Source organism: Thermobia domestica, chromosome 2 (genome assembly GCF_964235325.1).
Source record: "Thermobia domestica chromosome 2, izTheDome1.hap1.1, whole genome shotgun sequence".
NCBI lineage: Eukaryota > Metazoa > Arthropoda > Insecta > Zygentoma > Lepismatidae > Thermobia > Thermobia domestica.
Window position 1 is genome coordinate 150,403,570 of NC_137455.1, and position 15,710 is coordinate 150,419,279.

The window sequence follows — 15,710 nt, forward strand, 5'->3', positions numbered from 1 at the left end:
ATATAAATGACTTACTAGAAATACACACAATAAATGAACTAGACTCAGATCATCAACCAATTATAATTACTGTAGGCAACAAACCAGACAACGCACCTGATAGAAAAACCCTAAACTACAACAAAGCAAAATGGGATTCATTCAAACAAACCGTAGAGGAAGGCATTCCAAACAGGTTTCTGATAAATAATATACAAGATATCGATAGGGCAGTAACAGTACTAACAACAGCAATTAAAAACGCAATAGACAAAGCTATACCTAGCACTGTTCCAAATACCACAACTAAACTTCCAGATAACATACGTGATATGATAAAAACAAGAAATAACCTAAGAAAACACTACCACAGATTTCGAGACCCAAGAACTAAATTCCATATTAATAACCTTAGACGCATAATTTATACAGAAATTAAAAACTATAGAAAATACAATTGGGACCGTAAAATTGAAAAAATGAACTTCAAGGACAACAGCATATGGAAGCTCACAAAAAATCTTACCAAACCGTATACCCCAACACCATCACTGCATGGCGAAAATGGGCTAGTGTACTCCCCACAAGAGAAAGCAAACGTGTTAGCAGATACCTTAGAAAAAACATTTCAACCAAACAATATGGAAGAAGACCGCAATCACGACGCGAGAGTAAGGAATAAAGTAAAAGAGTTCTTAAATAGTCAAACCACAACATCCGCGAAAAAGACATCGAAAAAGGAGATAGATAGACTATTAAAGAAACTCAAGCCATTAAAGGCAGCCGGTCCAGACGAAATTCAAAACATCTGCCTAAAGAACCTACCGGAAAAAGGAAAGATTTTCTTAGTTAATATTATAAATGCAATATTAAAACTAGCCTATTTTCCCTCAGAATGGAAATTAGCCAAAATCATAGCTCTACCTAAACCAGGAAAATATAGCAAATTTCCCCAAAATTACAAACCAATAAGCCTCCTAAACACACTAGCTAAGCTAACCGAATCTATCATATTGATCAGGCTCAAAAACCATTTAAAAAATCACAACATCTTAATAAACGAACAGTTCGGATTCAGGAGCAATCACTCAACAACACACCAGCTAGTTAGAGTAGTGGAACATATTACAGAGAAATACAATAAGAAACAAGGAACAGCAGCCTTATTTTTAGATGTAGAAAAAGCATTTGACAGAGTTTGGATCAAAGGTCTAAACTACAAAATGATAGCAATAGACGTACCTGACGTATATATTAAGTTACCCTATTCTTACTTAACCAAACGTAAATTCTTTGTTTGTGTACAAAACACACATTCTACAAACAGGAAGATAGAAGCAGGGGTCCCACAGGGATCCCTACTTGGCCCCATCCTATTTAGTATATACATTAATGACATACCAAAAAACGCGAAAACTAATATAGCACTGTTTGCAGATGACACTTGCATATTCGCTCACAGCTGGATACCAAATCAGGCCATTAAATATATACAAAACCACGTACCGGCGATTGAAGACTGGTTTACAAAGTGGAAAATCAAAATAAACACAAATAAAAGCGAAGCAATATACTTCACAAAAAGAAAACGGGTGCCAACCAACAACATCCAAATCTTTGATGAACAAATACAATGGAAAAATAAAGTTAAATATCTAGGAGTAGTATTAGATGCACATCTGACATTTAAAGAACACGTTAATAGTCAATTAGGCAAAGCCACAGGAAGACTGACAAAACTAAAGTGCTTACTAACCAGTGAGTATTTGAGCACAGCCGCGAAAGCTATCCTTTACAAAATGCTCATCCGCCCAATGCTTACATATGCTGTTCCCGCCTGGGGCCACGCCCTAAAAATAAATATAAAAAACCTGCAAAAATTTCAAAACAAAATAATCAAATTAATAACAAACTGTCCTAGGTACACTAGATTGCTACCCTTGCAAAAAGAACTAAAAATACTGCCATTAATAGAAGAAAGCATCAAAATAACAGAACAATTCTACAAGAACACAAACAAAGCAGAAAATAGGCTAGTAAACAGACTGGGAAATTACGACTTAGGACCATACGACAAGCACAAAAGACCAAAGCACTTACTCAAATAAAGCAAGACTAGGAAGCACTATTAGACCCAATATAATACAAGTGTATATATAAAGGTGCGTGAGTGCAAGTGTGACTGCGTGAATGACTGGGAGTATGTATGTAATACTAGGTTAAGTGGAATAGGTTAGAATGAATGTAGGGTGTACTTGGACGCGGGGCGAGCGCCTTTCTAGACGCTCGCCTAAAAAAAAAGCTAAAAATGAAATTATATATATATATATATATATATATATATATATATATATATATATATATATATATATATATATATATATATATATATATATATATATACTGATGTACATATATATATAATAAAGATAATAAATAAACGTATATGTAAATAGGAACAATACTAATAACAATACATATATATATATATATATATATAAACGCTCAAACCTAAATGTAAATAGACCAAGGACCAGACGAAAAACTACGATACAAACGACCAATAACCTGGGACGAACAAAATGCATAATTAATAACAGAAATCTCAGTCTCGTTACAGCTTCTCCATTCCAGATCCAGAAGTGACATATGGCAAGGCGAGGAAAAGGACAGACGCAGCGGAATGCATGTTCAAAAAATAACAGATCTCCCACTAACAAAACACTCCCCACTACAGACAACACAGATTTGTGCTGACATCTAGAAGACATTAAGATAGGATTGTAATGTAACAGACAAACTAATAGATTATTACTACAGACATGTTCACATGGATTTTTGCCACCCCTTCTCAGTGTGGTTTTGCCATGTAAATAGCCTAATGCACGCAGCATGACCGATACTGGTTTTTTTCCCCTGGTTTCCAGGTTTTTTATCCCTCTATCAAATCACAAGATGTGAAAAAACTTCTCGCGCTTTCTATTTTCTTTTTCTTACCCTTCTTTCTTTCTATCTACACAGTTAACAGATTCGCGTGTAAATGTCTCCGTATAGATAGAAACCGCGCAACACACCCACCGACACATGCTTTAGGTTTACTAACGCATGCAGGAGGAGCACGTAGATATAGGTTGGTGCTTCACTCACGGGGCGAGCTTTCTTGCTAAGGAGCCCTCTGTATTCTAGCTTTTCTGTTTCTGTTTCTACTTGGTGTCTTTTTAATTTGGCTAATCAGAGTGCTCTTGTAACACCGTATTTTCGACGATAACCGTTTGGGATAAGATAAAATCCGCTCGCTATGTAATTTTATAACAAAATGACGCGTGTCTCTCTACTTTATTTCATGGTTTAGGCCCTACTTTTCTATTGTTGAGCACCACCAATACTATTTTTATTCAATGATTTGACAAAGGTGATTATAAAATTTAAAATTTGTTCACTTTCAAATGATCGGCGACAGTTGGCATCTAAAAAATACAATTCTTTATCCTTAACTACGTAAATAATTAACTATTTACATATGTATGAAAGAATCATCTTAATTTTCATTCATCAGGTATGTCATTTTCTTCTAAATTCACCTCCCAAATTTGATGCATTTGTTGCTTCTTTTTTCTAAGTGATTGTGTAGTAGAAGGACAGAAAGTGAAGGAGAAAGCGCGAGAAACCGTTGCATGTTACTGCGCATGAGCAAATGCAAACAGCTGACTGACATTCGTGCGTCGCTGCAGATATCAATTATGTGTCATAAGTATTTGAAAAAGTATGCACCTGAAGGAAGCGCCTCGAACATGAAAGATACATTCCCAAGTGAAGACAAAAACGAATGACTATCACGATGCGAAATTGAGCCAGGTACATAAATGCTACATTTGTGCTATATAGTCGCAAATATCAATTAGGTGTAACGAGCACTTGAAACTTTAGGTAGCTGAAGAACATACATACCACATGAATATCATATGTACCAAGTGTCGGGTACTTAAAAAGTAGCTGGGACACCTAAATGGCACATGCCTAGCACATCTCGTTCTTTTAGGGTACATGCCGTTGGATTCAGGCTTTCCTTCAATTCCTTCTTGCTACCCTATTGAAAAGGAAACAAAACGAGGATTGGGACAAGGAAGTAATTCACTCATTGCTTTTCTATTCTACTTCTGAAAAGTCAACTTTTTGGTGTTGCTGCCTTTTCTTCCTCTCGTCATTAAGTCCTCAGTCTGCATTAAAACATGAAATATTATTTAACTATTGGAAAGCACTTGAAAGAATAAACGTTCATGATAATCCAAGACTAATTGTGATTCCTTCATCCAACAAACAGTGACTGCGAGACTGAGACGGGCCACCAGACCGATCTTCATCGAATATGCTTGTTTGTCCTTTACAAAACAATTTGCTGCACCTTCGCACCATTTGCACTGACATTACTGAGTCTCATAAACAACAACCAGCTTCTTGTGGATGTCAATAGGAACATGGTCACTTGCTCACTTATACCGGATCACAGAATGAATCTCTTCTTTACTGCACACGGCCAACAGACGTTGTTCCGCCATAACTCGCTACTCCTTATGGCGAAGGCACTTTGTCACTGCATCTCTCATGCTAATCACGCCCACGCATGCGCGATAGCCGTCACGAACATAGTTGTGTGTGGCAAATACATCAGAAATACGAAAGAACTCATTGTTATTTTCATGTCAATTATCAGGCTCGTACTTTCTCCAAAACAAAATAAGGAAACTTTCTTTGAAAGACCCATGTATGTATAAGTGTATCGATGATTGTTCCTCAACTCCTCCAAGACTACAGGTCTGATTCCGAAACTTTTGGCACCTGACTTGACCTCTTTTTATCATGTTACTTCGATTAAAATACAAGGGGGAAGCGGGAGGTACAACATTTATGCGAAAAATTGAGTATCTCACAACATTCTCAACTTAGGAAGATGATACTTGGTACATAATATATTTATTTAAAATGATAGGACCCGTGTCCTACTGTTTGTTTTCAATTCTCGTTTTAAAGGATAGCAAGGGTGTCATCTTCTATGTATATAAAAATAATGTAACAGTGTTAGTTCGGGATCATCTTCTACTTGCGCCGATTTTGATTATTTTTGGCAAGTGAGTTAGCCTATCTTATGCTGTTAGCTAATTTTTTTGGCAAGGGGATGAATAGTTAGGGGTATGACATGTAAAAATATGCTCGACGGATAGAGATCCGCATGAGACGAGTCGAGTCGAGATTTAAAACTGTCTCCATTCGTCTTGCTGTATCGACTCGATGGATTTTATCTCGACCTGTCTCGAAATTCGAAACAAAATAAAATAGACAAGGTAAAATATATGATATAAAAAAAATTAAAAATGTAAGAAATTGCAACATTCTAATTAACTGACAGCAAATCTCACAAGTTATGACAAGAAGCAACTGACAGTTGGACAAGACAAGTTGACGAGGCATTTTTTTTAATTTTGAGCTATTCGACTGTGAGGTCAACAAATATTTTGTGTCTTGTGAAATGTTGATACTTTGGTGCTCATCAGTCGCTCCCCATTTTCCTACAGATTTCAAAATATTGCGAAATTTAAAATTAATACTGAAATTTCTTTGCCCACTTCGATATATAATTACAGGGTATTTCAAAACAATTCCGACAACGTTTGGCAGATGATTCCTGACACCAAGATAAGACAAAAAGTATAGACCGACCTGGGTTGACAAATGCTTTGTTTCGGAGTTATAGGCTGCCAAAAACATTTGAAAAATGAAATTTAAAGGTACATTACTCCAAAAGTACGGGACCCACCGTAGTCGAGTCAAGACTTTTCTTAGGAATTAATATGTGCGCTATCCAAAAATCTATGTTTCAGAATCCTAAGGTATTCACGCAACAATTTTTATGGAGGGAGTTTTGCTACGGGCATATAATTTGAAGTACTCACCAACTACCTCTATAAAAATTGTTGCGGAAGTACCGCATGATTCTGAAACATGGATATATATATATATATATATATATATATATATATATATATATATATATATATATATATATATATATATATATATATATATATATATATATATATATATATATATATATATATATATATATATTGTTTAAGCCAGAGATAAAAGCAAGAGTTTTCTGAACACAAAATTGTAAATTTAATGTTTTCTTGCTCGATGCCAGAATTGGGGAGGAGGTTGTAAGTACAAGCTTTCGCACTCCCTTTTGATTGCCGGTACTCATGATTTGATGTTACTTAAAATGTTCGCGTTTTGTGATTTAAAGGAAAAATAAGAAAAACAAAACCGTCTTTCCAATTCACATTAACAGTTAAACGACACATTGGGCAGTTCAGATACATGTTCACCTTTTCACTCAATTCAACTCAAGCCGCTTCAGATACCTTGTAGTTGTATTTGTGTACGAATTATTAATTGTTCAGTATTCAGGCTCTGATTACCACCTAAATTGTTAAGACGCGAACTCAACTTCCATCAGATAAGTAAACAATTCCTGTGAATAATTCGAGCACGTGCTGATTAAGGTCTTTCTAACAATTCTGCTGCTGTTTATAAACCTTGCACACTCGAATAGGAGGAGGGACAGAAGCAAAGATGATCATTTTGCAACGGAAGTTTACTCGGGTTAAGATTTCCTATCCTCAATGGGGCTTGTGTTCGCTAAAGTCAACAACGATTACACTAGATTAGACTCGCACTAGCGACTATGATTTTCAGGTTTACTCTTTATTTTCTCTCTCGCCTGTAGTCTGTTGAAATTAGACTTTAGTCATTGGCTAGTACTCAAAGCCTTTCACATTCTCTTATGATGGAAAGTATCCTAATCTCCACATCCTATATTCTTCAAATCACAAGTCTCAAGTTTTCTGTGCGTTCGGAAACCAGAAATCCTGTATCGGAGCAGTTATTAGAATTCACTTTGGAGATGACTATGAATCATTGAGTTTGAAGATAATCATGAGTCAAGTCTTTGATTTTGAGGTGTCCAATCAAAATCAGGCTACCCTTATTCTATTGATTGATTGATTTTATTGACGTCGTTTGTCAAGAACGAGGCTATAATAGGATTTATAATTGAAAATGGAATCTGAACCAGTGTAGTACGTTTGATGCTCTCTCACTGGGAATTGAACCTGACGTTGTGCGTTCTAGCCACTAGGCTACCAAGGAGAGCTTTCCATATTCAAGAATTATCGCCTAGTGATTGGGTCTTTCAGGAGAAGATAACGTTAAAAAGTGCCTGCTTTATACTTCTCGAATTATCAGCCTATTGATATTTGACTTTCACCATTGAATAACTATCAAGATCCTCACATTAGCTGGATGGGACAGAGTATCCCAGATTCCCAGAACCTCCTTTTGACTCCTTTAGGTTTCATGACGTTTAAGTGATATTCCCAATTTATATTCCCTGAAAATTACATGATCTGTATTTTTTAAAGTATCCTCATTACGTTAAGAAACGGGGGTAGGTATTCTAAAATGGAGGTAGGTTATATATTTCCCAGTTATGTTCAGAACGTCTTGTTCTAATTGAATGGGACTTCGGTAATTTGGTAGTGCTTTAAGTTTTTTCTTATATTCACTGGCGGAGGTAGGTATTTCTGACCTCACAACTGTTTTTAACGAAAATGTTTCATTTTACATCACTCTTTATCTCAGAAACCAGAAACGATTTTATAATCGTTTAGTCCTATTCCCAGAACACCAAAGCTAATAGGGATGAGACTTCCATTATTTGATAGTTCTCAAATCTTCTCATTGGCTGGTTGGCTGAATCTACAACATTCTCACACACTTTTTAAATTCAAAACTATCGAAGTTTGAGCGCCTGATGTTCAATCGACTTTCAGTTGATAGTTTTCTGAGGTGCTTAACCATATTGTCATGAAAACCGTAATCGTACACTAAAATACAGGGTAGGCCTTACGCCACTTGACAAGAATGCATTTCAAATTGATTATATTGGGTGGATGCATAAGTTTGTGCGGTTTTCTTTTGGGTTGGCAACAATGCGGCGTGAAACGATTTTTTAAATCGTTATTCCGTTGTTTTACCGTAGTTTGGAGTTTGTGTGTTGTGAAACACAGGTTTTCTTCATTGTGGACGTATTATTGTATATATTTCAGACAAACTAATACGGAATGTCAAGTTGAGAAAAATGACTATTTCCGTCACATTTTACTTTTCGAGTTTAACCGAGAATACGGTGCAGCAGAAGCTACGAAAACACTTTGTGCAGTATACGGGAATGAAGCAATTGCTGAAAGAATAGCACAGAAAAGCTTCTCTTGACCAATGGCTGACAGATTTTTTCCAGTCAAAACCAAAACAGTTCTACAGGTGAGGCATTGAACTGCTACCTGAACGTTACAGAAGGTCATAGATAGTGGAGGTGAATACATCACTGAGTGATTGTGAATTGATGTGACTGACAGTAAAATGTATGCAATGTATTGTTACACTCGTAGAATATGTTAATGTTACGTCTATATTGTATTTGTATTTGAACTAACAGAACAGCAGAATAAAAATAATATATAAAATATAAGAATTGCACGAACTTATGCATCGACCCAATATATCAACTATGAAACTACGAACTTATTAGAAGCCGTGTCATAATATTAAGTTAAGTTATGAAGTTACTTAAATCGAGTGTTTAAAATGTTCTTTATTTTCAATGCGCAAATTGCATCTTTTAAAAAACATACTACACTAATGTTGTTGGATAATAATTTATCGAATTAAACAGTAATATACCTTTTCAAATTCCCTACTTTAATATGTTTTTAGAAAAAAATATCTTTCGTTATTCCTTAGGAAGAATTATCTCAATCAAAACTTGGTAATTGTGGCCATGTAACCAGCTTTTTTGAAGTAGGAACTCATATTCATCTTTCTAAAACTTTATATCTTTGTAAACTTACACTGAGAAAAATCCGTTATCCGGACAGCGGTATATTGTACAAATATACGGAATCCTTATGTTTACTACAAAAATCAGTACGGAGCATATGTTATCCATAAGCTACATACGCACTTCCCTTAGATGTTACATCATGCCGTTGCAAGATGTCTGACATCTAACAATCTTTCGTATATTACATACGTCAACTACATGTTATGTACGTCTATCTGTATGTGAGATCCTGAGTCTACAGTTCTTTCAGTCGTACGAAAAGTACGTTTATTAGGAACACTTATACGAAAAGTTCGTCTAAGCATACATTTCAGTTGTACGTTTGGTTAAGTCCAAAAACAACATGATTTACACATGTAACCTACGTTTTTACAAAACGCCATATACGTTTTTTCTCAATCTAGTTAAGTTTAAATCCTTTATAACATAGCTTCTAAACGTCCACAAACAACGTATTGTCAGTACAGTTGTGCCTATTTCGATATACTGATCGATCGATCGATATCGAAAAATTTTACTGATTGATATTTCCATATTTTTCGATAATTAGATTTTTTTTAGATATTTTAACATTTTTCGAGACTGCAATATTTCCATATGTTTCGATATTTCAATATTTTCCATTTTCGTATAAAATTTATATTTTTTTTGTTGTCTTATGTGAAATTGAATAGTCCGATTTCTCAACAATGCTATAATTGAACAAAGCTTTTGCAAGATTGCTGGATCCTTTTTTGTTTTCAAGCAGTGATGGAGGACCATCTGCTGCTTGTACAGAAAATATTGTTTTGTTTACCATAGACGCTGATTGATAATAAGTGAATCAAACTGTGTTGTAATTTGTATTTGAACTGCACTAAACTACAAGTATCTTCACTATTTCTACAAATACACATAAGACACTTCTGCCTTTGAAAGAGTCACACAATAGCTATACCACAACACTGGCGTATTAGCATGAATATTATAGTTTAATGTTTCTGAAATGTATATTAAACACTACTGTTTAATGAGTAAAAAGAAGCACACGGAAGGAACTACATCAGGTAGTTCATGTTCGACATGGCCAACAACACTGCCATCTATCTGACAAACATAAATTCTGCTATGACGTAAGCAAAAACAAAAGAAGATAATAATGCAATAAAAATGAAATATACAAACATTAAATGATTATCAAACATACTCCCCCCCGTTGGAATACAAAGTATCCAACCAAACATGAATTATAAAAGAAAATTAACTGTTCACAGTGTCTTCATTCGGAAGAGGAACTAACTTTGATAATGACCTCTTATAAGTCCCAGTCTTTGTACGAACTGATACTACACGCACTAATCCATCCTTGCCTGGAAATACTTCTTCAACAATTCCTAACTTCCAAGAAAGTGGAGGTAAGTTGTCTTCTTTCAACAGGACGAGCGTTCCAGGTTTAATATTGGGTTGAACTGATGTCCATTTTTGACGCTGCTGTAAACTATGAAGATAATCTTGTGACCATTTCTTCCAAATATGCTGTTGGTACCTCTGGATTCGTTGCCAATGACTCAAGCGATTTTCAACAGTACTAGTTAAATCTGGTTCAGGAAAAGATGTAATAGGGCCACCAACTAAAAAATGGCCTGGAGTAAGATAACTGAAAGTCTCGTACGAATCTGGTAAAGCTATGAGAGGGCGAGAATTAAGACAAGCTTCTATCTGACAGAGAAGCGTTAAGAATTCTTCGTATGTTAAAACGGCATTGCCAGCTACTCTTCGAAGATGGTACTTCATAGACTTGACAGCACTCTCCCATACTCCACCAAATGAAGGACTGCACGGAGGCGAAAACTTCCATTCGAAATTTTCCTCTGCTGCAAAAGCCTGAATCCTGTCGCTGAACTCCTTTCCTTGGAATAGAAGGTATAATTCTTTGAGCTCATTTTTAGCTCCCTGAAATGTAGTGGCATTGTCACTGGTGATTGTCAAGCATTTTCCTCTTCTGGATGTGAATCGACGAAGAGCTGCTATGAAAGCCTCTGATGTGAGATCAGTTACTAATTCCAAATGAATGGCTCTTGTAGACAAACATGTGAAAACTGCGACGTAGCATTTTCTTGTGTTCTTGCTTCTTGAAGAGCCCAATTTAATGTGGAAAGGTCCGGCATAGTCAACGCCAATATGAGTAAATGCCTTACTTGGACGCACTCTTGTGGATGGTAATTGTCCCATTAATTGTTGTGCTACTGAGGCCTTAAAACGGTAGCATGTATTGCAATGATGTATTACATGCCTTATAGTTTGTCGGATTTTAGGTATCCAATATCTTTCTCGAATTGAAGACATAAGCAATTGAGGACCGGCGTGCATTAATCTTCTGTGCTCGTGTTCAATTAAAAGACGAGTGAAATGGCTTTTAGGATGTAAAATTATTTGATGCTTATTATTAAATTCAAGATCACTATTTTCTAATCTACCACTTACTCGAACAATATTTTCCTTATCTAAAAAAGGATGCAATGTTCGCAACGAACTCTGCTTTGAAACTTGCTTCTCACGTTGAAGATCCTTGATATCTTGTGAAAAGTATGACTGCTGTGTCATCCTAATACAGGCCTGTGTAGCATCTTAAATATCAGACGCTAAGAGTGATCCACAGTGTTTGTTTTTGGGATTTCTTGCGTTGTGAATAAATCTTTTACATAATGCTAAGACTCTTAACAGTCGAGTGAGTTTCGAAAATCTTAAGAGAATTTCTTCAGTTTTAACTTGAGAGAGTAATGTATTAGTAAATGAATTTTGACATTCTTCTGGAATATCTTCAAAATCCTGAGTGTCGTCTGGCAACGAAGAAGGCCAATGAGTAGCTTCTTGCTGCAACCAAACTGGTCCATGCCACCAAAGTTGATTCTGCTGAATGACTTTAGAGTCAATTCCTCTTGAAATGAGATCTGCGGGATTATCTCGCGATAGAACATGTTTCCAATCGCTTACATGTGTTAATTCCTGAATCTGTGATACACGGTTTGCTACAAACGGCTTCCAACGATGGGCTGGCGATGCTAACCAAGCTAAAACTATTTGAGAATCTGTCCACAGATGAATGCTAGATACTGTTAGTCTCAATGTTGCTAAAGTTTTGTTTATAAGTTTCGCAAGAAGAACTGCAGCACATAGCTCTAATCTTGGCAAAGTAGTCCTTTTAATAGGTGCAACCTTTGACTTTGAACATAACAAATGACTGACAGTGGATCCGTTGGTATTAGTAGATCTAACATACACACAACACCCATAAGCCTTTTCTGAGGAATCTGCAAAACCATGGATTTGAATTTCTTTAACGTTTCCTGGCACTAATACAAATCTTGGAATTTGCACATCACTGAGCACTGGCAGTTGCAAATAAAGTTTGTTCCACTGATATGTTAATTACATGGGAAGAAGATCGTCCCATGCTATGTTTACTAACCATAATTGCTGAAGAAATAATTTATACTTAATAACTACTGGAGACAACCATCCAGCAGGGTCAAATATTTTTGCAATGATACTGGCAACACTGCGTTTCGTAGTTTGTTGGGAGGAAGGATTCTCACTCGTGTTAACTAAGCTAACATTAATGAAAAATGTGTCAAAGGTGGGATTCCATGAAATTCCTAACGTCTTGATACCTTCCGTGTGAAAGTAAATAAGTCTCTGAGTTTCTTTTAACGTTTCAGGAATGGAGTTTAACACTGTGATGTCATTGGAGCACCATTTCCTCAAAACGAATCCTCCCTTTTGTAGTAACCTTGTCAAGTCACTGTACATCTGAAGTGCACCTTGAACACTATCAGATCCCCCTACATAATCGTCAATGTAGAAATCACGTTCTAGTGCTTCACAAGCACTGGGAAAGTTAACTGCTTCATCTTGTGCTAACTGCCGCAAGCACCTTGTAGCAAGAAACGAACTTGAAGATAACCCATACGTTACTGTATCAAGACTGTAAACGAATATGGGATCATGATTAGATTTCCTCCATAAAATGGATTGAAGAGGTTGATCATTTGGATGCATAGCTACTGCCCGATACATTTTAGCAATATCAGCAACAAGAGCTACTTGATGAGTACGAAATCGAAGTACAATTGAAACCAAATCTTCTTGTACTGTAGGACCTACCATTTGTATGCTATTCAGTGATTCTCCACTTGTAGAGGGGCAAGATCCATCAAATACAACACGTAATTTAGTTGTGCTTGAATCCTTAAATACACAATGATGAGGTATGAAGTATCTAACTACACTGTCCTTAGCCACTTCACTTAACGTACCAATAGGATGCATATGGCCTAATTGTTCATACTCATCCATAAAGGCTATGTAGTCTTGTTTTAGTTGAGGTTCACGATTCAATTTGCGTTCAAGTTGACGAAACCGTGTGAGAGCTATCTGTAATGAATCACCAAGCGTGGCCTTGTCCTTCTTTAATGGGAGGCGAACCACATAACGTCCGCTTGAGTCTCGAGTAGTGTTATTCTTAAAATGCTGTTCACAAGCTACTTCTTCAGGGGACAATAACTTTGTATGGAATTCCTCCAATTCCCAAAAACGCTGAAGTTGTTGGCTGAGATTGTCTTCGGATCTGATGAAGAACGTTAACGCTGAGTTACTGGCTTGTGTACTGGGAATTTTCCCTGCTATCACCCATCCTAGTTCAGTGTTTTGAAGTACTGGATAAGAGCCAGGTCTAGTTCTTCTTTCTGGTTTTAGAATGTTAAAAAATACATCACACCCTAACAAAATATCTATTTTTGAAGGTGTATTAAAGCTTGGGTCTGCTAGATTGATGTCTGTAGGGATGCCCCATGTCTTGCAATCAGTCTTCTCCGTTGGCATCAAGTTAGTTATGTTTGGAAGAACCGAACACGTAACTTGAATGGTGAAGTCATTAATTGTTGACTTCATTTGAATGTTAACACAAAAGTTTGCTGCTGATGTTGAGTTATTTACTCCTTGAATTGGCACGTGATGTTTGATTTTCTTCAAACGATGACGCTGAACAAAATCTTCAGTAATAAAACTCGTTTGGGAAGCTGCATCTAAAAGTGCCCGACAGTTGACCCAATTTCCCGCACTGTCCTTGACCTTCACAATTGCCGTAGCAAGTAAAGTCTGTGACGAACTCTGTTGCTTGACCGAACAATACGATGCTTGAGGTGTACCGTTACTGTTGCTAGGGGATGAAATTCCGGTATCTGGAGACACCATACCACTGCTGGTACTATTTGAATGCTGAGTATGTACTGACGCTTCGTCACCCTTCGATACAGTTCTGTCTGTATGAAGCAAAGTATTATGTTTAGCATTGCAATGTTTACATGTTCCAGACTTGCACTGAGATGAATTATGGTCTTCACTACGCAAACAGTTAAAACAAATGTTTTCTTTACGCAAGTATTTATACTTCTGATTAATTGGAGCACCTTTGAATGACCCACAAGTAAACAGAGGATGTTTTCCAGCTTTACAAAATTTACAATCAGTCTTAACGGTGGCTAAATAAGATTTGAACACAGGTGAATGCTTGTCACTATGCTTTTTAACACTAAAAGATAATTTGGTCTGTTTATTACTTTCACTTGGTAACGGTTTAGCTTTCTCGAGCGCTTGAAGCCTATGTTCTAGAAAATTAAATAACTCACTAACAGTACTAAAATCTGAACCCTTGCACTGTAACTCAAATGCTCTCCTAGTTTCCTGATCAAGATTACCTAAGAAATGTTGTACTAATATTACGTCACTCAGATTAACATTTTCAACAAGTGCATTAAGCGCTGACACTGACGTCATAGCTGTATTCAAGAAATTACGCAACTCGTGAGCATTTTCTTTCGTTACTGAACGAATGTGAAGAATTTCATTAACATGAGATGCAGCTAATAACCTTTTATTATCATACCTTTCATTTAATTGTTCCCAAGCTATAGAGTAATTAGCTTCAGTAATTGGTAAGCTTTGGATAAGGTTTAATGCTTCATTACGAAGTGAAGCACGTAAGTATTGGTACTTTTGAATAGCTGATATATCAGAATTATTGTGAATCAATGAAAGAAAGGTGTCCCTAAATGATATCCACTTTGTATAATCACCGTGAAATACTGGTAAATCAATAGTCGGTAACTTTACACTGGATGTGATACGTGAATTACATTTCGGATCTTTAGGTTCGGTAGTATTATGCGCATTAATGATAGCTTGCATGCGAGATTTAACATCGAAATAAGTTTCTTCAATAGCTGCACGCGCATCTTCCTGTTCACTATCACCTGATAGTAACTCAATGTCATTTAAAATAATTTCTAATTTAGACCACACAGTTTGCAGCTGTTCTAGGCGAGTATTAATTGTTTCAATACTATGTTTCTGACTGTCAAATTGATTGACAAACGAGCATATTCGTGTTAATTGACCTTTGTAAACTGCTCTTTGTTTTACAAGCTGAGATAATTCAGCCATGATGCCAACTACTTACAATTAAAATAAACAAAATAATAGAAGCAAATGAAACAAAATAAAGTTACACACACAGTAAATGTTAACTTGGAGTTGGCAACCCTGTTACTTTGCGATGACGAATGCAAGCATGACATTCATGCATTGATATCAAAGTATAAATTTTGAGCTTCTTGCTAGGCCCAAATGAATTAACTTCAACACGTCGTTCAGCTGGACTTGAAACGCATAAACATTGTACATTGCACCCAAAGCACTTTAAAAAAGAAAAAATACGTATAAATCAAATCAGCTG

At 36.2% G+C, this 15,710-nt stretch overlaps 1 protein-coding gene across 1 annotated transcript; it reads right to left on the reverse strand.

Moving 5' to 3' along the window:
• Positions 1 to 11,545: 11,545 nt before the first annotated feature.
• Positions 11,546 to 15,418, reverse strand: LOC145679215 (uncharacterized). Its single transcript, XM_081749803.1, has 2 exons — positions 12,387 to 15,418; positions 11,546 to 12,116 (listed from the first exon to the last, which is right to left on the reverse strand). The coding sequence occupies exons 1-2, from the start codon at positions 15,416 to 15,418 to the stop codon at positions 11,546 to 11,548; spliced, it is 3,603 nt and encodes a 1,200-aa protein (XP_081605929.1).
• Positions 15,419 to 15,710: the final 292 nt, after the last annotated feature.